At 59.9% G+C, this 25,394-nt stretch overlaps 1 protein-coding gene across 3 annotated transcripts in view; it reads right to left on the bottom strand.

The window, feature by feature from the left end:
- The window catches only part of RNFT2 (ring finger protein, transmembrane 2), a 63,540-nt gene that overhangs the window by 34,474 nt on the left and 3,672 nt on the right, over positions 1-25,394 (bottom strand). For all 3 annotated transcript variants that reach the window (XR_008631416.1, XR_008631415.1, XM_055147015.1), the window contains exons 4-7: positions 23,804-24,258; positions 22,520-22,596; positions 17,443-17,543; positions 16,003-16,156 (exon numbers count right to left, since the gene is read on the bottom strand). Coding sequence is in view for 1 of the 3 variants with exons in the window: in XM_055147015.1 (XP_055002990.1) it covers positions 16,003-16,156; positions 17,443-17,543; positions 22,520-22,596; positions 23,804-24,258 (787 nt within the window). In the remaining 2 variants the exon portion in view is untranslated. The remainder of the gene's footprint in view (positions 1-16,002; positions 16,157-17,442; positions 17,544-22,519; positions 22,597-23,803; positions 24,259-25,394) is intronic.

The following is a 25,394-nucleotide window of genomic DNA, read 5'->3' as shown; positions in this document are numbered from 1 at the left end:
CAGTGGCTGCCCAGCCAGGGGGGAAAAGGATTCTGGCAGCAGGTCAGTAACCCCCCGCCCCCGCCCACCCCCACCCTCGGCCTCCCATCCACGGAGGGGCTCTGCTCTGGCCTGGGGCACCCGGAGGGCGGGTGGCGGCTGGGTCCCGAGGGCTGGGGGCGGGGGGCGCGTGCCGGGACAGCCCTGGGTCAGTCCCTGGGGGCGGGCGCGCTCCCTCAGACAGGCGCTTTGCAGGGGAGGGGAGGGGAGGGGAGGGGCGGGGAGGGGCGGGAGGGGCGCGCAGCTGGGGCCTGATTCCCCAGGAGGGGCCGCCGCCCCTCCCCCGCGCTGAGCGCGGGCCATTAAAAACAAACAGTATCATTTGGTTCAATAGAAAATGAATTAAAGGAAATTAAACTGCGGGGGCCATGTGGCGGGGCCCTGGCCCCTATTGTCTGCCGCCCTGCTTCCTCTCCCGCGGGGGGCAACAGCTGGGGGGGGAGGGGAGCCCCGCAGGGCTGGGAAATAAATAAATAAATAAATAAAGCGCCGGGCACCCCCCCTCCCAGCCCCCAAAGGGCAGAGGCTGGGGTTAGGGAAATCCCAGGTGTCACCGCCCTGTCCCTCCCATGTCCCCTGGCGGCAGAATGGAACCTTTAGAGTCTCCCCGGGAACAGAGGGGAGGAAACCTACAGAACAAAACAAGAACAGAATGATGTGCAGGGGGGGAGGCTGAGACAGAGGGGGAACGGGGTGTGTTGGGGGGAGGGGAGGACCCAGGTGGGCCACAGGGGCTGTGTCACAGTTAGGGTGCGGGGAGCCTGGACCAGACGGCCGGTTTAAATCCCAGCCCTGCCGCTTAAGAGCTGACCCCGCCCCTCGCCCTCTGTGCCTCAGTTTCCGCCCTTGCATTTGGGGGATGATGAAGAGCACCTCATAGGCTGGGGTGGGGAGCACCTCTGATGCACGCAGGCCAGTGAATGTCCCAAACACCACCAGCGTGCCAGGTGTTGCTGTGAAGGTATTTTACAAATCCTATCGACATCTCCAAACAACACCCTTGTTACTACTCCTGTTCTATGCTGTCCGCGGGTATTTATTCTATTATCATCCTCGAGGTTCCTCGGGGCACCCCTCCAAGTCTGGGGGACCTGCCTCCTGCCCACGCTCTGCTGGCGACTTGCTGTGTGGCCCTGGGTAAGTGAACACGCCTTGCTGAGCCTCGGGTCCCTCATCTACGAAGCAGGGACCGTCACCCGGGACAGAGACAGTGGGTGCAGCACAGGTCCCACCTCAGCATAAGCATCTTGAGTTTGGGGCTGGAGCAATAGCACAGCGGGGAGGGCGTTGGCCTTGCACGCAGCCGACCCAAGGTTCGATCCCCGGCATCCCATAGGGTCCCCCGAGCACCGCCAGAGTAATTCCTGAGTGCAGAGCCAGGAGGAACTGATGTAGGCAGGTAGATAGAGAAAGGCCCTTGGCAATGAAACAGATTAACAAAGTCACTGGGAAGGAGAATCCTGAGACTGACCCACTCTGTGGATACAGAAAACAGACCTGATAAGACCTTCTAAAGAAGACCATCACCACTCCCAACCTCCCTGGTAACCTCCTTAGTAACGGACTTTTACCTGGGAAGAAGCCCCACGTGGGGGCAGGTTGAAGAAACCCTATAAAGGCCACCTTGAACAAAGGAAGTGCGCGCATATGCTGCCTGAGCCCATGTGCTGCTTGTGCCCACGTGGCCGAGCACATGTGGTGCCCGAGCACATGTGTCGCCCGCATCTCCCCCCTTGAGATGTGGACTCTCATACTTTCGTGTCCAGTGCTAGGATGTGTGTAGAGCTTCCTCCACCCTTGGAGAAGCCCGCGTTCTCTCTTGAGCGCGTTATTCTTACTATTCTCTCTCCCACTTACCCCTTCCTCCTTCCCTCAGAAGCCTCTAAATAAAATCTGTTACTTCACTGCTTGTCTACTCCTGAAATTCTTTTCCGCGAGCAAAGACAAGAACCCAGTAACTCTGGGTCCCGGGTGGTAGAGGTGGCTGGGGAGAAAGTGACTGTCTTTCTCCTCCCCGCTTCACGTAAGTCACCCGTGGGACCCACCGACATCAGAACCCCTGAGCATCGCCAGGTGTGGCCCTAAAGCATCTTGATGTTTGAGTCAGCCCACTGGCTCCAGTCTACGGAGCCACCTGCCAGCTCCCCGCGTGGGCACCAAGTCTGGGGCACAGGGCTGTGACGAGAACCTGTTCTGGGAAGTGACCACCGAGGGAGAGGCACCAGTGCCCGGCGCAGGACACCTCACGGGCAGGGCCCAGATGCCTGTCCAAAGAGCCATGTGCCGTGAATGAAAAGGTCCTGTGGGAAGTCGAATCATGGAGTTTCTATGAAGAGACCCAAGAAACATCAGATGGCTTTTGAGTATTCAAGAACCATTTGTTTGGGGCTGGAGTGATAGCACAGCGGGGAGGGTGGTTGCCTTGCACACGGCCCACCCGGGTTCGATTCCCAGCGTCCCATAGGGTGCCCTGAGCACCGTCAGGAGTCATTCCTGAGTGCAAAGGTAGGAGTAACCCCCTGTGGATCGCCAGGTGTGACCCAAAAAGCAAAAAAAAAAAAAAAGGGGGCTGGACCGATAGCACAGCGGGTAGGGCATTTGCCTTGCATGCGGCTGACCCGGGTTCGAATCCCAGCATCCCATATGGTCCCCTGAGCACCGCCAGGAGTGATTCCTGAGTGTAGAACCAGGAGTAACCCCTGAGCATCTCCGGGTGTGACCCAAAAAGCAAAAAAAAACAAAAACAAAAACAAAAAAAACATTTGTTTATGGTGAAAATGTCACTTCCCCGACTGGGGCATTATTAGCCTCCCAATGTTGCCGTTGTGTGTGACAGGGGCTTGTGGTAGGTACTTTGTTTGTTTTTGTATTTTTGTGGCGGCAGCGGCACACCCGGTGGTGCTCTGAGCTGACTCTCAGCTCTGTGCTCAGTGCTCACTCATGGCAGGACTCAGGGGACCCTCTGCAGTGCTGGGGACTGAGCCCGGATCTCCCAGATGCTTGGCCCACTGGGTTATTCTCCGGGTCCGTGGTGGTCACTTTTATGTAGCCCGAACCAACACTCAGGAACTGGAGAGCTAGTTAGTACAGAGGTGACGGTCCTTGCCCCTGGCGTGTGGCAACATCCTTAGGGGGGCCGGCTCCATCCCGGGCGCTGCATGGGGCCCCCCAGTACGGCCAGGTGAGGCCTCGAGCTCTGCGGGGCGTGACCCCCCAACCAGAACAATGAAGGAATCCCAGGGGCGGCTGGGAAGGTACTTTGCCAACGCTGTGGGTAGCTACGATCTCGTCACTTGAGACGCTGCTCAATCAATTGAGTGAACCCATCCCTCCTTCCTTCCCTCCTTCCTTCCTTCCCTCCCTCCTTCCTTCTTCCTTCCTTCCCTCCCTCCTTCCCTCCCTCCCTCCCTCCTTCCTTCCTTCCTTCCTTCCTTCCTTCCTTCCTTCCTTCCTTCCTTCCTTCCTTCCTTCCTTCCCTCCTTCCTTCCTTCCCCCCTTCCTTCCTTCCTTCCCTCCCTCCTTTCTTCCTTCCCTCCTTCCTTCCCTCCTTCCTTCCTTCCTTCCTTCCTTCCTTCCTTCCCTTCTCCCTCCCTCCTTCCCTCCTTCCTTCCTTCCTTCCCTCCCTCCTTCCTTCCTTCCTTCCTTCCTTCCTTCTTTCCTTCCTTCCTTCCTTCCTTCCTTCCTTCCTTCCTTCCCTTCTCCCTCCCTCCCTCCCTCCCTCCCTCCCTCCTTCCCTCCCTTCCTTCCTTCCTTTGATTTTGAGCCACACCTAGTGCTGCTCAGGGCTTACTCCTGGCTCTGCACTCAGGGGTGGCTCCTGGCAGATTCAGGGGACCATACGGGGTGCCAAGGATCAAGCCCAGGTCTGTCGCGTGCAAGGCAGGTGCTTTCCCTGTTATATTTATCCTCTCTCGGGCCCCTCCTCGTGATCATTCCGTAGGTCAAAGAGCTGGCGACCCAGGTGGTGCCGAGAGGGGCTGTGTGAACAGACACAGCAGGATACTGGCTCCCCTTTAAAGGGACGGGCGGGGGCTGGAGTGATAGGACAGTGCGAAGGGGACTTGCCCTGCATGCAGGCAACCCGGGTTCGATCCCTGGCACTGCCAGGAGTAATTCCTGGGCAGGGAACCAGGAGTAACCCCTGAGCATCACAGGGAGTGCCTCCCAAAACAAAAAAAAAAATGAGTAAATACATTTAAAAATAAATAAGTAAAGGGTTGGGCGGGTAGAATCTGAGAACTACAGGATGGGAGTCTGTCACACTGTCCTAGCACTGTCGTCCCGTTGCTCATCGATTTGCTCGAGTGGGCACCAGTATCGTCTCCATTGTGAAACTTGTTGTTACTGTTTTTGGCATATCCAATACGCCATGGGGAGCTTGCCAGGCTCTGCCGTGCGGGCGGGATACTCTCGGTAGCTTGCCAGGCTCTCCGAGAGGGACGGAGGAATTGAACCCAGGTTGGCCGCATGCAAGGCAAATGCTCTACACGCAGTGCTATGTATAAGGTAATCCTTTTTAAAAAAATTTTCCCTTTTTTGGGCCACAATCAGAGGTATTCAGGGGGTCACTCCTGGCTCTGCACTCAGGGATCACCCCTGGCAGCAGTGCTTGGGGGGCCCTACGGGGTGCAGAGACTTGAACTTAGGTCAGCAGCATTCAGGCAAGCATCCTACTCCCTGAGCTCTCTACAGCCCACAAAGGTGACCTAGAGAACAAAAATACAAACTTTTTAAATGATCTGAGGAAATAATACAAAATACACTGTATAACTAAACAAAACACAGTAACGAAACAATCGAAAACATGCCATAAAAGGCCAAGAATCAGTTTCTTTTTGATAAATTCAGCAAGACTGACTCACAAAATAAAACCAGTCATGCTATCTAGAAGCGAACACTGAACTGACTCAGAAAAAACTGGAAAATAACAAAACAGAATGAGTTGGGGCTGGAGCGACAGCACAGCGGGGAGGGTGTTTGCCTTGCACGCGGCCGACCCAGGTTCGATTCCCAGCATCCCATAGGGTCCCCTGAGCATCACCAAGGGTAATTCCTGAGTGCAGAGCCAGGAGGAACCCCTGTGCATCGCTGGGTGTGACCTCCGCCACCAAAAAAAAAAAAAAAAAAAAACAGATGGAGTCAAGGGGATCCTTCAAGGGGCTGGGACCCGGGGTTGATTTTCAAATACTACCTGCTCCCCAAGCAGCTCTCGGGAGTGACTGCAGAGAATGTGGACCCCGAACAAAGAAACCAATAAAATGAAATGGAATACGGCACATCATAGAGAACAATCAAGGGCTGGAGTGATAGTACAGCGGGTAGGGCGTTTTCTCTGCAGGAGGCAGACCAGGTTCAATCCCTGGCACCCCGTATGGTCCCCAGAGCATGTCAGAAGTGAGTCCTGAGCAAAGAGCCAGGAGTGATCCCTGAGCACCACCAGATATGGCCCCAAAACTGAACAAACAAAAAAACAAACAAGAAAGAAATCCATGTGACGCAGGATCAACAATGCTATATGGATATTGCCGATGGAAAATGGAGTCCAGAGCAAAAACATCATCTAAAAAAAAAAAAAGAGGACCAAATATAGGTGCATGGCAAAAAGAAAAGAGAGAATTCTATTTTTTCTTTTTTTTTGCTCTTTGGGTCACATCCGGCGATGCACAGGGGTTACTCCTGGCTCTGAACTCAGGAATTACCCCTGGCAGTGCTCAGGGGGACCATATGGGATGCTGGGAATCGAACCCGGGTTGGTCGCATGCAAGGCAAACACCCTACCCGCTGTACTATAGCTCCAGCCCGAAAAGAGAAAATTCTAAGACTTAAACTCCTTTCAGCCCACAAAAACAGAATTGACCATCAGGAAGGAGAAATAACTCACAGGTGACCCCCGTGTCCCTAGAAGACTTTATTTATTTATTTATTTATTTATCTATCTATCTTGGGGGGGGTCACACCCAGCGATGCTCAGGGCTTGCTCCTGGCTCTGCACTCAGAAATTATTCCTGTCAGCGCTTGAAGGACCATATGGGATACCAGGGATTGAACCCGGGTCGGCCGCATGCAAGGCAAATGCCCTACCTGCTGTACTATTGCTCCAGTCCAGAAGACTTCTTTTAAACAGTCATTTTTTTGGGGGAAAACATACCTGGTGGTGTTCAGGACTTATTTCTGGTGGACTTAGGGGACCTTCATAGGTACTGGAGATCAAACCCAGTTTGGCTGCATGCAAGACAAGTGCCCTACCCACTGTGCTATCTAACTTTGGCCCTCTAACAAAAGTCTTTAATGGGGCCAGAGAGATGGTTCAATGGGCTGATGGTATACTCTGCCGGCAGGAGGCCTCAGCACCACGGGGTCCCCTGAGCACAGCGCTGGGAGTAGCCCCCAGCATCACTGCATATGCCCCCACCCACCAGAAATAAAAAGCCTCAATAATCCACTTTCCACAAACTTCAGCTGTTGGGGCCAGAGAGAGAGAGAGAGAGAGAGAGAGAGAGAGAGAGAGAATCAGCCACGGTGTCTGCCTGGCACGTGGCCAGGCCAGGTTCAATCCCCAGCACCACACACGGTCCCCTGAGCACTGCAGGGGTGGGAATTTACAGACCCTCGCCCAGCCGGGTGTGCCCCCCCACCCCCACCCCGCCAAAATAGCAAATTCAGCTGCTAAAGGCAGTCAGGTACTTCATTCTCCTCCGCTTTCCAACGCCCTTTTCCATTCCCAAGCAGGAAACCCAGCGAGGCCATGGGCACAGAGAGCATATTATGAGACGCGCCATCAAACCCCCCACCCCTTTGCGACCGTGCACTGCGCACCCCCCAAGTCCCCCTGACTCCCCAAGACGGCATCTAGCAGGAGACACTGTGCCTAAGTGGGGTCATGCGGGAGGAAGGGATTTTGCAGGGGTGAGGAGGGGGTCATCCAGGTCAGCACACGGAAGCCAGTGTCGGGAGCGTCCCGGGGGCCCCTAAGGCCATGGCGCTGGCCCCTGGACAGCAGAGGGCTGGCTGGCGGCGTGAGGCCCTGACTTCCTTCCCCGAGGGGGAGGAGGCCGCGTGACAAACAGAAACCCCTATGGTCACTCTGCCCCCCTCCTCCCTGCCCTGGGTCCCTCCCTAGGGTCTCCCTGCAGGAGTCCGGCCTGGCTCATACTTTAATTTGGGGCATGAGGGCCACATCCGAGGGTCACTCCCACACTCCCCCGTGGCCACCGGAGAAGCCCAGGCCGGGAAGTGCTGTGGCAGGGGGGAGGCGGGGGGGGGGCAGCACTCAGGCTCAACCTCAGAGCCTTGTCCATGGCACCCCGCAACTTGGAGACGTGGCCAGTCCGCCTTGGACCCCTTGGGGCCGCCCCAGGGGTCCAGGTGTCCAGGGCTGCCCGGCAGAGCCCCGGGCGTGGGGCAGTGTCAGATGCACCCCCAGGCCCTTTGGGCCGAGTGCCGAGATCCTGGAAAGCTCAGTGGGCGGCGGCGGTGGTGGAGGGGTGGGGGGTGGGGGGGGCACCGGCATCTGCACTGTGCGCCCTGGGGGGTCCCTGACAGATGTGCTCGCCCCCCCCAGCCCCCGGCCCAGCTGCAGAGGAAGACCCCGGCTTTTCTTCTGCCCCGACAAGGATTGATGAGGCTCGGCCGAGCACTCAGACAGGCGCGAGGAGGCGGTGGCCCTGCTCCCCGCCTGCCATTTATCTTGGGCGACGCCGTGGCGTGCGTGCCACAGCCGGGAACGCGCGCTGACCCCGGCACATTAATCTCGCCGAACAAAATCATCAGCACCGGGAACAGGGAGCTGGGCGGCTGCCAGCGCGGGATTAATAACTGTCGCCCGCACCTCGGTGGTGGCGGGTCCCCCCAGCCCCGGGCTGCAGCCGCGCCCGCCCGGAGGGGGGAAGGGGAGGAGGAGGAGGAGGAGGAGGAGGAGGAGGAGGAGGAGGAGGAGGAGGAAGTGAGAGAGCAACGGATGGATGCGGGGGAGGGGGCTGCAGGGATTTCCCCCAACAAACCGGGCTGGACCCAGTCACCCCTGAGTGCTGGCACTGCTCGCCGGAGTTCAAAGGCCTGCTTGGCCAGTTCCACACTGTGTGGCCTTGGACGACTTCCTAGGCCTCTCTGTGCTAGTTCCTGCCTCTGGAAAACAGAGGTAAGAGCGGTCGCTGTTGGGGAGGTGGCTTGGAGGGCTAGAGCGCATGCTCGGCAGGTGAGAGCCCTGGGTTTGATCTGCGGTACTGAGCACTGAGTACTGTGCCCTGAGCACTGACAGGAGCAACCCCAGAGCACGGAGCTGGGAGTAGCTCCCTAAACAACAAAAACAACAAACCAGAACCCTGGAGTCTAAGATAAAAATTGTTGGAATGAGTAAGTGGCAGAGAAGGCCAGAGAGACAGTCCAGGGGGTAAGGTGCTTGCTTGCATGCAGCTGGCCTAGGGTCGATTCCCGGCATCCCTTAGGGTCCCCACCCCGCCCCGCCAAACACTGTCAGGAGTGATCCCTGGGCACAGAGCCAGGAGTAAGCCAGGAGTAAGCATTGCTGGGAGTGGCCCCCCCAATCCCCCTCCCCACAGAAAAGAAAAAGCGGCGGAATATCTGTGGAAAATATTGGACCGTTGTACGAGAAGTCAGTGACCTGACCAGTCCCAAGGTATTTACTCAGAAAAACTGCAGAGCAACAGATGTGGATAATGCTGCTTGGAACATGAACGTTCCAACAAGTGGGGATCCAAGTGTCCATCCACGGGTGACTGATAAGCCAGGGGCACTCAAGTCCCACAGTGGAATATTACTCAGCCAGCAAAAGGAGTAAAGTGGCAGCTTCAGACAGGTGGATCCAAACCACTGACCCAAGTGAAAGAAGACGCGAACAGAGGTAATGCCGTAAGATTTCTGATCCTTTGTCCAGAATGGGTCGATCCAGACACAGAGAACAGAACTGGGTTCCCGGAGGAGGGGTGAGCAAGCTGCCCAAGATGTCTCCCGGGGGTTTCTTCTCAGAACGATCAATTGCTGGGGAACAACCCTGGGAGCACCTTCAATGCCACTAAACCATAGACATGAAAACAACCAATCAGGGCCAGAGAGAACGCACGGAGGTAGGGCTTGTGCCTTGCGTGTGACTGAGCTGGTTCAATTCCGGCATCACGTAGAGTTCCCTGAGAATCGCCAGGAGAGATTCCTGAGCGCAGAGCCAGGAATGTCCCGAGGACCACTGGGATATGGTGGTCCAACCCCCCACTCCAATAAGTAAATAAAATGATCAATTTTCTATTAGGAGTTTTATCTGTGAATCTGCACATGCACACACATACAACCACACACACATACATGTACATATGCATACACATGCACAATGCACTTACATGCACACACATGTGCACACAACCACACACATACACCTGCATGTCCACATACATGCACACACGTGCACATGTGAAAGTATATGCATGCGCACACATGCATGCACACACACATGTGCACATGCACACTCTATCTTTTGCCTAGCGAGGCAGATGTCAGAGGGGAGGAAGAAGCAGGGCAGTGTCTGCCCACGGGAATGGCCGACCCCGTGTCAGCTGCTGTGGCACACTCAGCGTATCCACCCCCCTCCTGCCGTCAATCTTGGGGTGTTACTGCACTCGGCTTCTGCTCTGTTCTCACGAGCATCCTCCTCCCCGGACTCTGAATGCTGAGTGGGACTCGGTCACTCCCCGACCACAGCCCCGCAAGCACGAGAATCTGGGTCTACTTCGCTCACTCCGTATCCCCAGGGCCTAGGACGGCTTTTGGCACACGGCTGGCATTCGGCACATTTATCATGGACAAATGGCATCGCTAAGCACACTGCCTGGCTCCCGGCAACCGCTTGGCAGTGTTCAGCCATGTTTATTATTAGTTTGGTTGCCAGACTTCTTTGAGGCTTCCCAAATAGTCTTTCTAGCCCAGAGGAGCCGGTACTACTTTGCCTTTCAGATTTCTGTCTTTGTGACAGTGGTGTTTGGACACCTCCCAAATACGAGATGTTTGAGCTGAGTGGAGCGGGATACACGTTCTCACCGCTGTGAACCGTAGTAGTGAGAGTTAGTACAACCGGCTCAACTGTTCATCCAGCCATCTATAACACCATCCACCCATCCATCCACCAACCCATCCATCCATCCATCCATCCATCCATCCATCCATCCACCCATCCATCCACCAACCCATCCATCCATCCATCCATCCATCCATCCATCCATCCATCCATCCATCCATCCATCCATCCATCCATCCACACATCCACCCACCCATCCATCCACCCATCCATCCACCCATCCATCCACCCATCCACACATCCACCCATCCACCCATCCACCCACCCATCCACCCACCCATCCACCCACCCATCCACCCACCCATCCATCCACCCATCCATCCATCCACCCACCTATCCATCCATCCACCCATCCATCCACCCATCCATCCATCCACTCATTGATAATCCATCCATCTACCTACCCATCTACCCAATCCATCTGTTCATCCATCCATCCATTCATCCTTCCATCCAAAAACCCGCCCATTCACTAGCCTACCCATCTAATAATACACAGACCCACCATATTGTCCCCAGCCATTCACTTTATCAATCTAGCTATGTATATCCAAACATGCCCACACACACACACACACACACACACATACACACACACACACACACACACACACACACACATACACACACAGTGAGTTTGGGAGTGTGCTTTGTTAATGGCACATTAACAAACAAGCTGGCTGCATCTTCTCCTGCTGTTCCGAGGGCACTTCAAGCAGAGAAGGCAAACGACCGAACACGAATGGCAGCCGGGGGCTGCGTGCCGGCACGGGGCAGCGGAAGGTGCGGCTGGAGCTCCCAACAGGGACCATATCTGACCTGAGGGGTGGGCGGGTCCCTAAGGGGCTGCGAGCTGCAGAGGGAGCAGGAGTCATGGGTAGAGAAAGGCTCAGCTGGTGCAGCGGGCAGGAGCCAGGCCAGCTACGGCCCCCTCTGAGACACTGTCCAGTTCAGTCACTCAGTGCCTTGGTGTTCTCATCTGCAAAATGGGGCGAGAAGCGCATCGACCGGCCAGGATGGGACGAGTTAACAGGTTGGAAGAAGGAAAATGGAGGGTCTGGCTGGACCAAAGAGGACAGAGTGGGGGTGGCAGGAGTAGGGGTGGGGGATTAAGGGTGCTGGGCAGCTCTGCGGGACCCTGTGAAGGGCCTTGGGACCGTAGCCCCACGAGACTTGTTTCCTCATACCCATTTAGTCTTTCCTCAAGAATGGACTCTCAAGTAGTGCTCGGGGAACCTAGGGGTGCTTCCTGGTAATACTCAGCCAACTGGGCTGGACTAGGATCTGGGGGTGAAAGGTTGCTCGGGCACCCCAGTGTGGGGACCACCAGTGCCACCCCGGCAGTGCCTGAGGGTTCGAACCTGAGTCCCATACAGGCAAATGCAGCCCTCATTCCTGAGCTGTGTCCCCAGCCCTCCATCTTTTTAAATTTTTTGTCTTCTTTTGAATCTTTGCAGAACCTAGCAGGGTTTTATGAGCACTTGTTTCCTGCTAGAAAAGTCTGCCCTAGGTCTGCAGCCATGAAGCCCTCGTAGCAGTCAGGACCGAAGAGTCTTCCTGTCCCCTAACTCCTCCCCAACCCCTTCAGCACTCCCCCTCACCCACTTTCTGGCGTCATAACCTCATTTGCATTTTTCTGCAGCTTTCGTTGTTTTGGTTTTGGGGGCACACCTGGCGCTGCTCAGGGGCTATTCCTAGCTGTGCTCAGGAGTGCCCCCTGGTGGTGCTTGCGGGGACCGCAGGCAGCGCCGGAGCTCAAGTGAGAGTGCTGGGGTCATGGAAGGTCAAGCGCCTCCATCCTTCCCGCCTGGACTCCTGCTCCAGCTCTCTGCAGCTTTTATTCTTTTTTTTTTTTTTTGAGTCACACCCTGCGATGCTCAGGGGTAACTCCTGGCTCTGCACTCAGGAATTATTTCCGGCAGTGCTCAGGGGACCCTATGGGATGCCGGGGATCAAACCCAGGTCGGCCGCCTGCAAGGCAAACGCCCTCCCCGCTGTGCTATCACTCAGGCCCCTGCAGCTTTCTTTAAATGGCGGCAAAGAGCTGTGGACTCCAGCGCGACTCACCCTTCCCACTGCTGGTCCAGAGAGCAGCAGCCATCCCCGCTGAGACAGACGGGTGGTCTCCCCCTCTCTGCCCCTGCAGCCTGGCCCCGGCTAGCTGAGAGTGGACACAGAGCCCGGGCACAGTCTGTGTGTGGAGCGGCGGGCGTACGATTCACTTCACATCATTATTATGCTGAGCTCCACGCACGAGGCCCATCTCAGCCTCTCGTTCCCTGTTGTCGAGTGGGTCTCACGGTCCGGCCACCCTATGGGATGCTGGGACTTGAACCCGGGTCTTCACCTGCCCATGGAAACCTGGACCTCTCCCTCCTTGAGATTAGATGCTACAAGAACACTCGCAGAACAGTCTGGAATCTTCTGGGACACAGACTCTCTTCCTCTGGGGTGAACAGTGGCTGCACTGAGCGATTTAGGTAAGTGTAATCAGTGTGCATGCGTGTGTGTGTGTGTGTGTGTGCATGTGTGTGTGCTCCCCAGCAGTGCTCCGGGGACCGAGGGACCACTCTGAGTGTTACTGAGCCCACCAACTGGCCAGAGGCTCAGTGCTCAGACCCGACCACGTGGTACTGCATGAGCACTGTGGGTCCGGGACCATCGGGGCGTGCCTGGCAATGTTGGGGCTTAAACTCAAGACCTAGGTGCTGGAGCGACAATCTAGCGGGAAGAACATTGGCCTTGCATGTGGGGAACCTGGGTTCGATCCCCGGCATCCCATAGAGTCCCGTGGCTCCGCCGGGAGTAATTCCTGAGTGCAGAGCCAGGAGGAACCTCTGAGTACTGCTGAGCGTGGTCCAAATACTAAATAAAAATAATTAATTAAAAACAACTCCGGATCTAGTGCATGTATGTAGAGCACGTGGCCTGGGGTCCCGAGCCCCGAGCCGCATCTTAAAATGTGGCCTCCCGAGAGAGCCAGGCCGCCGCCAGCCTAGCCTGCGGGCACGGGACATCCCCACACCCCCCAGACAGGGACCTTCGCACGGGTAACCTGCAGTGTATCCGGGTTGTCAATGTTCCCACCAGACTCCGTGCCAGAGGAAGTGGTCAGTGGCTGTCACGGCCGTCTTCCTAGCCTGTCCGGCCTCTCTTCCTGCATTTTCTTCCTTCCTTCCTTCCTTCCTTCCTTCCTTCCTTCCTTCCTTCCTTCCTTCCTTCCTTCCTTCCTTCCTTCCTTCCTTTTTGCATCACACCCAGCGATGCTCAGGGGTTACTCCTGGCTCTGCACTCAGGAATTACTCCTGGTGGTGCTTGGGGACCATATGGGATGCTGGGAATCGAACCCGGGTTGGCCACATGCAAGGCAAATGCCCTCCCCGCTGTGCTATCACTCCAGCCCCTCTTCTTGCATCTTCCTGCCTTTGGTAGGCCCTGGGTGAAGGCCCGAGTCCCTCTGCCCCTGGGTCTTCCTGAAGCAGGTGCAAGGCAAGAAATGGGGGCGGGGGGAGCACTCTGGGTGGAGAGGCAAAGATGAGACGTGAGTGTCCAGCTTCCCCCCCACACACACACACGCATGCACGTGCACACACACACACACACACACACACACACACACACACACGGTCCACGTCCAGAATCTGCACCTGTGGAAAGGACCCGCTCGTGGCCGTGTGCCTCCTCCTTGGAGCTGTGGTGGGTGGGAAGAGCCCGTGAAGACTGAGGCGGGGCTGGAGTAGGACCCTCGGGCCGGCAGAATCGGAGCCCCCAGCAGCGTCCACACCGTCTCCCCAGAGCAGCGAGCCCGGTGCTTGGCACGGCGAGAGGAAGCGTGTGAACAGTAGGCTGGAGGCCTGAGCAAGCTCTCCGGGGGCTCAGAGGCAGAGAGAAGGGGGGCGGTGGGAGAGAAGGGGGCTTCTCCCAGTGGCCGGCAGCAGCCCTGCTGCTCCCCCAACACCCACTATGGACCCTCGGCCTGCTCCCAGGCACCTGGCCGCAGTTCTCAAAGGAGGGAATTACTTAGGACGGATCAGTGCCTCTCCCCACTCTCAGGCTTTCCTGGGGCTGGACCCCCCCATATTCCCCCCCACCCTCACAACGGGTCTCTGAGGCTCTATAGGGTCAGCCTCCTGGACAGGGGCCTCATCAGAGGAGCAGGAGGAAGCCCACGTACCACCCTGTTTTCCAGGGCACAGAGAGGTTAAGCGACTTATCCAAGGCCACACAGCTTGAGGACAGGCGGTACAAAGGGACAGGAGTCGCTGTTGGCCCCAGAGGAGGGAACGAAGTCACAAGCCCCACACACACAGCCAGCAGGGGGCGCCCTTGAGACCGGGCTGCAGACAGGTGCCCAGTTCACTTGCAAAACCATGAGGCGAGGCTGCTCCCCAGGGCCAGCTGCTGCCCACCTGGCCCCTGCAGCCCAGGGGCCCCGCCACTGTGTTTCGGGAGCAGTGGACAGCCACGACTTGCCGAGCCCCCTCCCCGCGCTGTCTCCGCCCTAACCTTCATGCCCTTTCATCTTTTTCTTTGCTTTTGGGGTCCCCCCCACCCGGCAGTGCCCAGGCCTGACTCCTGGCTCTGCTCTCGGGGGTCACTCCCCGTGGGGCTCGGGGTGCTGGGGACTGAGCCCGGGTCAGCCCTGTGCAAGGCAAGGGCCCTTCCTGCTGCATTCTCTGCTGCTCTCCGCCCCCACCCCCATTTTATCATTTCTCTGTATCTTATTCATCTCATTTTGGGTGGGGTTGGGGGTGAACCCGGGACCCCCGACGGTCTGGGGTCTGGGCTCTGTTGCTGAGCCCCACACCCCCACTTTTGCCTCTTTCTGCCATTTTTATTTTATTTTATTTTTGCTTTTTTGGTCACACCCAGCGATGCTCAGGGCTTACCCCTGGCTCTGCACTCCTGGCGGTGCTCGGGGTACCCTATGGGATGCCAGGGATCGAACCCGGGTCAGCCATGTGCAAGACAAACGCCTTCCACGCTGTACTATGGCTCTGGCCCCTCTGCCATCTTAGACTTCCTGGCATTGTTGGGGCACCAGAGCTGGCTGCTGCTCTGTGTGTGTGTGTGTGTGTGTGTGTGTGTGTGTGTGTGTGTGTGCGTGCGTGTGCAGGCATCTAGGCCTCCCCCACGAGAGGCCTGTGGTGGGTGGGCAGCCTGTGGGGACAGACACAGAGTGAGCCCCGTGCAAGTCCCTGAGCCCAGCACTGATTTCACTAGCCCCGGGGACGAGGCACCAAGTCACGAGAAGGGTTTTCCTGCACACCCAGCCCAGAGCTTTGCCGGTGGTGCCTCAACAGTCACTAAGCCGTCGGTGACCTCTTCCAGGATGTCCACAAGGCCCCCACCCCGTCTGCTTGCAGAAGGGCTGGCTGGAGTCAGATCACCAAGACGAGGCCTTTTCCCAGCCCGACTCTGTCCTAAAGGCACAGCCCTGCTGGGGTCTCCCCCTAAGGGCCCCTCGAGGGGGGCACTGCCACCGCACCCCCGCCTGCCGGGCCCAGAGTCCGCTCCATCTCTGCCTGGGTGCCCCCGACAGGATATGCCGCAGAGAGTCGGGCCCCGGGCCCATGATCCTCCCGTCTCCCACCACCTAGGGGGCAGGAAGCAGGTCCCAGGGCCGGACAAAGTTCCCTGAGACGAGACGGAGACAGAATTGGCATCAAAGGCGGCTTTGGACAATGGAACTTCCAAAACGCATTGGACCAGAACTGGCACCCGGTACGGAGCGGGCAGGACAATGGGGCACAGCTTCCCGGGACGACAGGAAGCGGGGTCGGATGTCGAAGCTCCATGCGTGTTTGCCCCCACCCCCTGCCCAGACGGCCGCCAGAGCGCCCGGCGACCGGGGTGGCCCGGGGGTCACTGCCGGCGCCTACCTTGGACTTGACGGCCAGGATGATCTTGGGCAGGGCCACGACGAGGCACTTGAGGCCGATGGTGATGAACTTCAGCACGAAGTCGGCGATGCCCACGATCCACAGCAGGTCAAAGAAGTCCAGCGTGTCCAGGTTGGGCTTCAGGAATATGAGGCTGGCGGGGGGAGGGGGGGAGGGCGAGTCAGGAGTCCCGGCTCTGCCCGAGTCCAGTCTGCCCCTACCTTGCTGTGTGACCCCAGGAGTGTGTCTGAACCTCTCAGAGCCTGAACTGCCATTGACTGAACCATGAGACTGGCTTGGGAGAGTATTTAAGACCCCCCTCTCGGGCTGGAGCGACAGCACAGCGGGGAGGGTGTTTGCCTGGCACGTGGCTGACCTGGGTTCGATTCCCAGCATCCCCATAGGGTCCCCCGAGCACCGCCAGGAGGAATTCCTGAGTGCATGAGCCAGGAGTAACCCCTGAGCATCGCCGGGTGTGACCCAAAAAGCTAATTAATTAGTTTAATTAATTAGTTTAATTAATTAATTAAAGATCCCCTCGTTTTGGAGGGGCCAATCACAGGCTTCACAAGAGGAAGAAGTAGGGCGGAAGGAGCAGAAGATGGAGGAGGGGCTTTGGTATGACGGACGCAAGGCGTCAGTCCGTCCGTGGGGAGGGTGTCCCCACGCCCTGCCTCTCTCCGCTCTCCCCATGCCCCCCCGGACCGTGCAGCCCACCCCCCTCTCGTTGGCCGTGTGCTGTTCAGGGCCCGGCTCTGGGCGTTTGCAGCGTCTCCGCGGCTGCCCCTGCCTTTGCCCTAGGAGGAGTCGCTGCCCTGTCACGGGGGTGATCACCGCACGGCCTCGGGGCTCCGCGCGGGAGGGAGGGAAAGCGCCACCAGCCCCGGGGGCCAGAGCTCAGGTCACCGGGGGAGGCAACGAGGGGAGACCCCGAGAGACCCCTGAAGTCGGGAAGTGGCAGGATGGGGACCTCGGTTATGGGCACTCGGGGCGGACACGGGGAAGGTCCGGCTTCCTCTCTCGAGGCTCCGAGACATCACGGGGCCCCGCGAGTCCCCGCTTGGGCCCTGGGAACGCAGACAGCACCGCCAGCAGGGTGCGTGGGGGGCTCAGGGAGACAGCCTCTGGGGGGCGGGGGGCACCCACAATGCCCCCTTCCGTGCGGACGCAGCTCGGCCCGGGCCTAGCTCCAGCTTGCTGCCAGGCGCGTCTGACTCAGTCCGGGCTCGCGGGGGGGGGCCCGGGGGTCCAGCCGGAACGCGACGGTGCCCAGAAAGTGGCAGGTGCCGGGAATCCAGCCCCGGTCTGGGAAGGGCCCCCCACCTGCACCCCGGATGGGCTGGGCCAGGAGACTAAGGCACCGGGCGGTGCGGCGGGCCGGGCTCTGCCCTGCAGAAGGGGCCGTGTCTAGCCCACCCGCCAGCGGTGGCGGCCGCTCACCTGTAGTACAGCTGCTGGGAGCTGAAGGTGTAGAGCACATACAGGGTGTTGCCCGCCAGGAAGACCAGGATCCACAGCGTCACCAGCACCGACCTCTTCTCCTGCCAAAGACGCGAGACCTCGGTGGGGAGGGCTGCCCTGCCCCCGGGGCACGTGGCGGAATGTTCCAGAAGGCTCCTCTGAGGTTTGGAGGCGGCAGGGTGGGCGGTGAGAGAAGGGGGCGGGCCTTCCCAGTGGAAGCCGAGGCATGGCCGACGGGAAGGGGGCAGAGGCGTAGACCTGGGCTGGCAGAACGCTAGGGAGGGCAGGAGGAGGGCAGACTCGGCAGCCTGAGGGCCGGGGGGCGGCGGAGGGGGGGGGGTCGGGGGTGCCGAGTCTGCTCCCCCGAGGCTGTCTGAGCTGGGCCGACTGATTCCAGCTCTGCCACCCCCACCCCTGCAACACGGGCAGGGCTGTGCCCGTCACAGAGCGGGGAGGTGATCGGAAGGGCGGGGGCAGGGCTGAGCACAATCAGAAGGATGGAGGGTGCAGAGGGCAGAAGGGCGTGTGTGTGTGTGTGTGTGTGTGTGTGTGTGTGTGTGTGTGTGCGCGTGTGGTGCCAGGGATCAAACCCAGCATCTCATACCTGCAGAGCACGCGCTGGCTCACACATCCCACCCCCAAAGCACGGATTTTATTGAGTTTTGGTCCTTGGGGCACACCTGGCAGTGCTCAGGGCTGACTCCTGGCTCTGTGCTCAGGGACCATTTCTGGTGGGGCTCAGGGGACCAGATGGGGTGCCGGGCTGGGACCTGTGTGGTCGCACGCGAGGCAAGTGTCCTCTCTGCTGTTCTCTCTCTCTCCAGCCCCTGGAGGGCACAGATTTATACATATTGACTTATGTTTCGTTCCTTTTCTTTGTGGGGTCATACTCAGGGGTCCCTCTTGGCTCCACACTCAGGGATCACGCCTGGGGGGGCGAGGGGGCTAGAGGGCTCATATGAGGTGGCCGGAACGGAAGCTGGGTTGGCGGCATCCAGCGAAAGCGCCCTCCCTGCTGTACTATCTGTCTAGCCCCTAAAGAGAACACGTGAAACCTCAGTGCCCTGATGTGTGTGTGTGTGTGTGTGTGTGTGCATGTGCACATGTGTGCGTGGGGATGGGGGGATTGGGCCACCCCCTCAGTGCTCAGGAGCTGCTCGTCCTGTCTCTGGCTAGGGTTGAGGGCTGGGCAGGGCGGGGAGGACCTACACAGTGCCGGGACTGAGCTGGGTTCAGGTGTGTACAAGGCGAACCCCTCACCTGTCTCACCCGGCCTCCCTGTCAGCACTGGGCACTTCGAGTTGGGTTTTTATTATTCTTTATGGTGCCAGGGATTGAGCCCTGGGCCTCACCCCTGTAAGGAAGAGATCTTACATGCCTGGTTGGAACCCTGATTTCAGGGTGTTGGGCTGGCTTTCTTTTTTTTTTTTTCTTTTTGGTCACACCTGACAATGCACAGGGGTTACTCCTGGCTCTGCACTCTGGAATCACCCCTGGCAGTGCTCAGAGGACCCTATGGGATGCTGGGAATCGAATCTGGGTCAGCCGCATGCAAGGCAGACGCCCTCCCTGCTGTACTATTGCTCCACGGGCTGGCTTTCTTGCTTCCTTATTTCCTTTCTTCCTTTTTTCCTTTTAGGTTTTACACCCCACAGTGCTCAGGAGTCACTCCTGGCCCTGCACTCAGAAACAACTCGTGGTGGTGCTCAGGGGACCACAGGGGATGCCAGGAATCGCACCCAGGCCAGCGGCAGGCAGGGCAAGCGCCCTACCCACTGTACCGTCACTCCAACCCTTAAGAGGAGACGGTTTTGCTAAGGGCTGAGCAGAGGCTCCCACGGTGAACTCACAAGTCTGGTGACCAGGTTGGCTCTGACTTCAGCTCAATAACGACCTTCGGGCTCAGTGGCCCAGCAGAGGGTCCCCATCTGCGTCTGGAGCGGCTCCAGCCTTCCCCAGCCCGGCGGCCCCCTCAGCCCCTGCCCTGGGCCGACTGTGCCCCACCAGCCGCGGGTGTGGGTGGAGTTCCAACTTGTCCACCCGCTTGTCACGCTGTGGCGCTGTTTCTCTCTCTCCTGCCCCGATCCTCTCTGGTCGCCCAGAAGTCAGGCTGGACGAGTCCTTGATCTGAGTCTCCCAGGGGCTTCTGGGCAGGAACAAGCCAGGAAACGCCTGGCGGTGGTGCAGGGCCGGGAGAGCTTGGGCCTGCCAGCCGGGGGGCCCCCCAGGCGGGTTCTCTAAAGCGCTCGGTCCCTTCCTGGCGCAGGGGCGGCTCTTTGCTGGAAGAGGATGAGGTCATAGCTTGCCCGGGGTAACCTTCCCTCTGGTTTCGGGAAACGCGCCGCTCTCTCCCGCGGCAGCCGCCACTCGTGTGGAGCAGACAAAACAAATGCATCTCCGTCCACCCATTACTCCAGGCGCGGTCAAGGTTAACGGCCCTCGGGGCCACCTCTAACCAGCCAGTGCTCCAATCAAGGTGATGAACCCGCTTGGCAGCCCTTTTTACCCCGGTAAATAACAGACTCTGGTTCAATTCCCTCTAAATTCCAACCGAAGATGGAAGGGACGGAGGGAATTAGCCACGCCCACACCTGGCGGTGCACAAGGAGTGTGCTACTCCTGGCTCTGTGCTCAGGGGTCACTCCCGGTGGTACCGATGGGGCCATCGGCAGTGCGGGCATCTAATCTGCGACAAGGCAAAGGCCACAATCCCTGGACCCTCTCTCTGGTCCCTCAGGAACTACGACGTTGAAGGACATCGTGGATCCTGAGTCCGTAAGTTAGGATCCCCCCCCAACTCTCCCACGCCGGGGAAGACCTGCTCCGTGGCACAAGAGCCGGCAGACAGCAAACCGCCAGCGGAGTCTTCACCGGTACCCGGGGCTCCTGCCATCTGCTCCGGACCCTGGACTGCTCGGGTGTCACCGGGAGGTCACTGCATCCGGGAGCAAGACAGCCCCCTGGGCTCCCGCTGCTGTTCTAATAACGGCGCAAAGGAGTAAAACGGAGGGTCCAGAAAGACCCCAGGCGCAGGTCCTGACTCTCACCCTGCCTCGACGTGGAGGGACGGGGCAGCCCTTCTGGCCTCACGGAGCCAGGGATCCTCCTGGACCTGGACACTTGCCCCAGGTCTTTGGAGCAAGCAGAGAAGGGATGGGGTGGGAGAGAGGCCCCGGGTCATAGTTCACAGAACTGGAACACAAGCCGGGCATGCACGAGGCCCTGGTCCAAGCCCCAGTCTCTCTGCCTCTCTGGCCCTCTGGTCCCCCGCAGGTCTGAGCACTCAAGGGTCCAGCGCCAATGGCCGACGACTGTTGGGAGGCCCCCCCCCAGCCCCCCCAGACTCTCGTGCACAGCTTGCAGGGCCTCCCCTCCAGAAAAAAGGAAAAGCCGAGATTAGTTAAAAACAGCCCAGGGACCCGGAGCAATACAGTGGGGAAGGCACCTCCCTTGCACATGGCCAATTCCAGTTTGATCCCAAGTACCCCCCAGGGTCCCCCGAGTGCTGCCAGGAGTCAGCCCTGAGCACGGGTGTGACCCGCCCCCCCCCCCAAACAATCAGCTCAGGGGCCAGGAGACAGTACAGGGGTTGGGGCACGGCCTGGCATATGCCTCCTGGTTTTGATGCCATGTGGTCCCCTGAGCACTGCCGGGGGGCCCCCAGGGATCCCTGGCACCACAGACCCCAAGGAGTCGCACATCCTCAGGTCCTTGCAGAGAGCCGAAGGCCCATTCGCTGAGAATTGCCAGCGGGGCCCCTCGTCCTCTGAGCACTGTTCGGGAGCGCCCCAGATAAATAAGAATAAACAAGGGAAGCTCAGAGAAGGCAGGTTTCTGACAGGCCAGGACGGTGCCCGGTGCCTGCCCCACACGGTGGCACGACCCACAGTCACCCTCTCCGTGAAGGGACAAAGCGGGGAGGAGTTTTTTTATTTTGCCGCTGTTTTGGTTTTGGGGGCCACACCCAGTGATGGTCAGGAATTACTGCTGGTGGCACTCAGGGGACCACAAGGGATGCTGGGGAGAGAACCCGGGTCGGTCGTGGGCAAGGCAACTGCCCTCGCCACTGTGCTGTCTCTCTGGCCCCAGAGAAGGCGGGGGGGGGGGCTTCTGCAGGTGTCCCGAGGAGCCGGGAACGGGACCTGGGTCGAGTGGGGGCTCCGGGCGCAAGGCCAGGACACACGTCCCAGCAGCACCATTGGCACCTGGGGCTGTGTGGCCTCAGGCAGGACCGGGCCTCTCTGGGTCACAGTGTCATCCTCCTTGGGGACCTGAGGGGTGAGGGATGCTTGGCATCCTTCACTCCCGCTGGGTGAATCCGGAGGTGTCGGTTACGGCGGACCCAGCTCTGCGACACTCAGGGGGAGGCTGGTGAGGGTGAAATGAAATGGCAGGAGAGGGGGGGACTGGACTGGGGGCAGGTGGGGAGAGGCAGGAGGGGCCTGGGAGGAAGGGAGAGTTGCATCTGGGTTCCAGCTCAAAGACATCCCTCGGAACTCTGCAGCCCCGGGGGGCTGGGGGTGCTCGTCAGCGGGCTGCACCGGGGAGAGGGACTTGGATTAGCCCGCTGAGCCCCCCAGTTATCCTCAGGGTCCCCCCTAGGACAGGAGGGGTCGGAAGAGGAGAGTCCAAGGGCCCCAGGGAGGATGGAACAGGAACGAACGTCATGAACTCGGGGAAGCAGGAAGCTGGGAGCCGGAGCACGCGGGGGAGCCCCGGAGAGACTCCTGGACCCCCGTAGGAAAGCGGTGCCCCCCCCCATGGCTCATTCGGATGCTCTGCACGGGAGAGTGCTCAGCACTGCACACGCCCCCCCCCTCCGCCCCCGACACCAGCAGCCGGGACCCCACGCCCGATAAAGCAACCACCAAGGAGCATGCGCCCCGCCAGGGACCCGCTCGGTGCCTCTCCTGGGTCTGATCTCCCTCCCTGGCACCCAAGGGCCTCCCTATAGCACCCAATGCCCGCAGGCCTGAGGTACTGGGGAGCAGGCGGCGAGGCTGCAGGCCCCTCTGTTTGGGGGTGCCCGCTGCTGAAGCGGGAGCGGGAGCCTCACCTTCAAGGACACTTGCTCTCGGAGCGTGGAGTTGGCGTAGGCGAAGGTGCTGGCCATCCCGATGCACACGGCGATGCCTGCGGGGAGAGGGGGCGCCCACCGCTAGGCCCCCACAGTGGGAACGGGGAGCCCCACTGCCGGGGAATCTGGGCTGCACACACACAGCCGGATCCTGGGCTCATCCGAGCACGGGCGGCTCACTCACTCGGGGTCAGGACCGAGGCCACTGCCGGCTCACTTGCAGAAGCAGGAAAGGTGGGGGCGGGGGGGCCTGTTTTCCGGGGAAAGGCTCCCAAGCAGTGCTCAGGGATCCTGGGTGCTCTCCTGGCAACTCTCGGCCAGTGGTTCAATGCTAGGGCCTAGGTGTGCGGGGATGCTTGGCTCCGCGGTGCTGGGGCCCTTCAGGGATATCCGAGCAATGTTTGAGGCCTCCAGGCTGCACCTGGCGACACCCAGGGGCCTCCAGGATACACCTGGAGATGCTCCGAGCCTCTAGAATACACCTGGCGATGCTTGAGGACCTCCAGGACATGCCTGGGATGCTGGGGGCCACCAGGCTGCACCTGGGGGTGCTCGGGGTCCTCCAGGATACACCTGGCGATGCTCGTGGGGGGCTCAGCGTACACCTGGGGTGCTCAGGGCCTTCAGGATACACTTGGTGATGCTCGGGGGGCTCCAGGATATACCTGGGGGTGCTCAGGGGGCTCCAGGATACACCTGGGGATGCTCAGACCTCCAGGATACACCTGGGGATGCTCAGGACCTCCAGGATATACCAGCGATACTCGGCCTCCAGGATACACCTGGCAATGCATGTGAGGCTCTAGGATACACCTGGGGGTGCGCGGGACCCCCAGGATACAGCGGGCAATGTTCAGGGGCCACCGGGATACACCTGGCTATGCTAGGGGGACGTCCAGGATGCACCTAGTGATGCCTCCGGGGGCTCCAGGATACACCTGGTGGCGCGTGAGGACCTCTAGGATGTGTCTGGTAACAATGGGGGCCGCCAGGCTGCACGGGGGGGGGGGTGCTCGGGGCCTCCAGGATCCCCCTGGGGGTGCTCAGGCGGGCACTGGATGCCTCTCCTGGGTCTGACCTCCCACCCTGGCATCCCAAGGCCTCCCTATAGCACCCACTGCCCACACTCTGGCCCACCTCCCGGCCCGAGGCCTGGGTTCTGCTCCCCGCTGCGGGACACTGGGGTCGTCACCGGCCTTTCTGGACCTCAGGGGCACCTCCCCGGGGCACCCCCAGCCCCGCCCCCAGTGCCCGCCCGCTCACCGAGCTTGTGCTGGAAGCAGAGTTTGGCCAGCAGGATGAGGATGAAGGGCAGCCCCTTCTGCAGCCAGCAGATGACGGCCTTCAGCTCGGACAGCGCCGGCGCGGGCGTGCCCGGCTGCTCGTCGCCGCCCTCCTCGGGGTGCGCGCGGTGGTCCCCGCCCACGTGCTGCAGCAGCGAGCCCCCGCGGTGCGCCCCGTGGTGGAAGTGGTGGTGGGGCTGGCGGGCGTGGTAGGCGCCCCCCTCGCCGCGGCCGCCGCCCTCCTCCCTGGACGCGGGCATCTGGAGGAACACGTCCCCGCCGCCGGCCGCCGAGCCCAGCACCAGGCTGGACGGGAAGGGCGTGGCGGGCAGCCCCGAGAAGAGGGTCGTGGGGGTGGTCGCTTCCGCCTTCAGACTCTCGAAGACGCCCGCGGCATCCACACTGGCCTCGGAGCTGAGCGCCTGGCTGCGGCTTCTGGGCGGGGGGGAGAAGACACGAGGCCCCCATCAGGGGGTGCGGGGATGGGAGGGGTGGGGGGGGGAGAGTAAGGGGAGTCCCGGCCTGCGAGGATCATCATTGCAGGGGTGACAAGGCAGCCAGAGGCTGGGCCCTAACGAAATCTGGGTCCAACTAGAAGACCTGGACACACGGACACACGGACACACACACACACACACACACACACACACACACGGTGGGGCCCCTGAGGTCGAGGGCGCCCAGGGGAAACCCGTCTAGCCAAGCAGGAGCTGGAGGGAGGCCGGTGGGCCCTGGCACCCGGCTTTCACCCCTGACCCCGGATGTGCTAGTATCTGCCCAGGAGCCCGGGGACGCTTTGACGCTCTATGATTTATTTCCCGCCCACTCTCAACGCTGCCCACAGTCTCAGAGAAACCCTGTACCGGACGTTACTATTCTCTCTGCAGACTCAGAGGACGCATCTGCAGGCGGGGCTGCCCTGGCCAGTGTCCCCGTGTGTCCCCTCCTCCTTCCCCGGGGCCCTTGCCTGCACCTCTGTCCACGTCAGCCAAGGTCCAGCTGCTAGGAGGCGCCCTCACCCCCCTGACCGGGAGGGACAATCTCTGTCGTTTTCCAGCCCCTCCGTCCTCACACCGGGGCTCCCCGGCTCGTTTACCGTTTCTTCCTGGCACTCTGGGAGTCAGTGCCCGGAAACCGCAGCTGACCACCAACCCTCTGCGGGGGGAGGTGCCCTGGGCGCTCTGGTTCCTCAGAACCTTCCCTCCGCCCCCCATAGGAGCACAAACCTTGAGAGCACTCAGGGGGCTCGCGTGCAGGCCTTGCATGTAGGTGGGGGTAGGGCCCAGTTGGATTCTGCCCCCCCCCGCCCCCCAACACGCACCACTGGGAGTCACTCACAAGCACAGACTTAGGGATAGTCTCTAAGCACTGCCAGGTGTGGCCCGGCACCAAGAGCAAAGTACTACGCCTTGTTTTCATCACGGCTGCTGTATTATTAATTCATTATGCCCAGGGGGCTCCAGCCATCCTCCACCCCCTGCGCCAGGTGGGGCAATGTTTGGGCCTGATCTGGTACGGCTGGGTGCTCCGGGACCCACCCCCAGCAGTGCTCGGGGTGCTGGGGATTGAAC

This window comes from Sorex araneus, chromosome 9 (genome assembly GCF_027595985.1).
Source record: "Sorex araneus isolate mSorAra2 chromosome 9, mSorAra2.pri, whole genome shotgun sequence".
NCBI lineage: Eukaryota > Metazoa > Chordata > Mammalia > Eulipotyphla > Soricidae > Sorex > Sorex araneus.
Note: the sequence above shows the minus strand (reverse complement) of the source record. Positions and strands in the feature narration are given on the sequence as shown.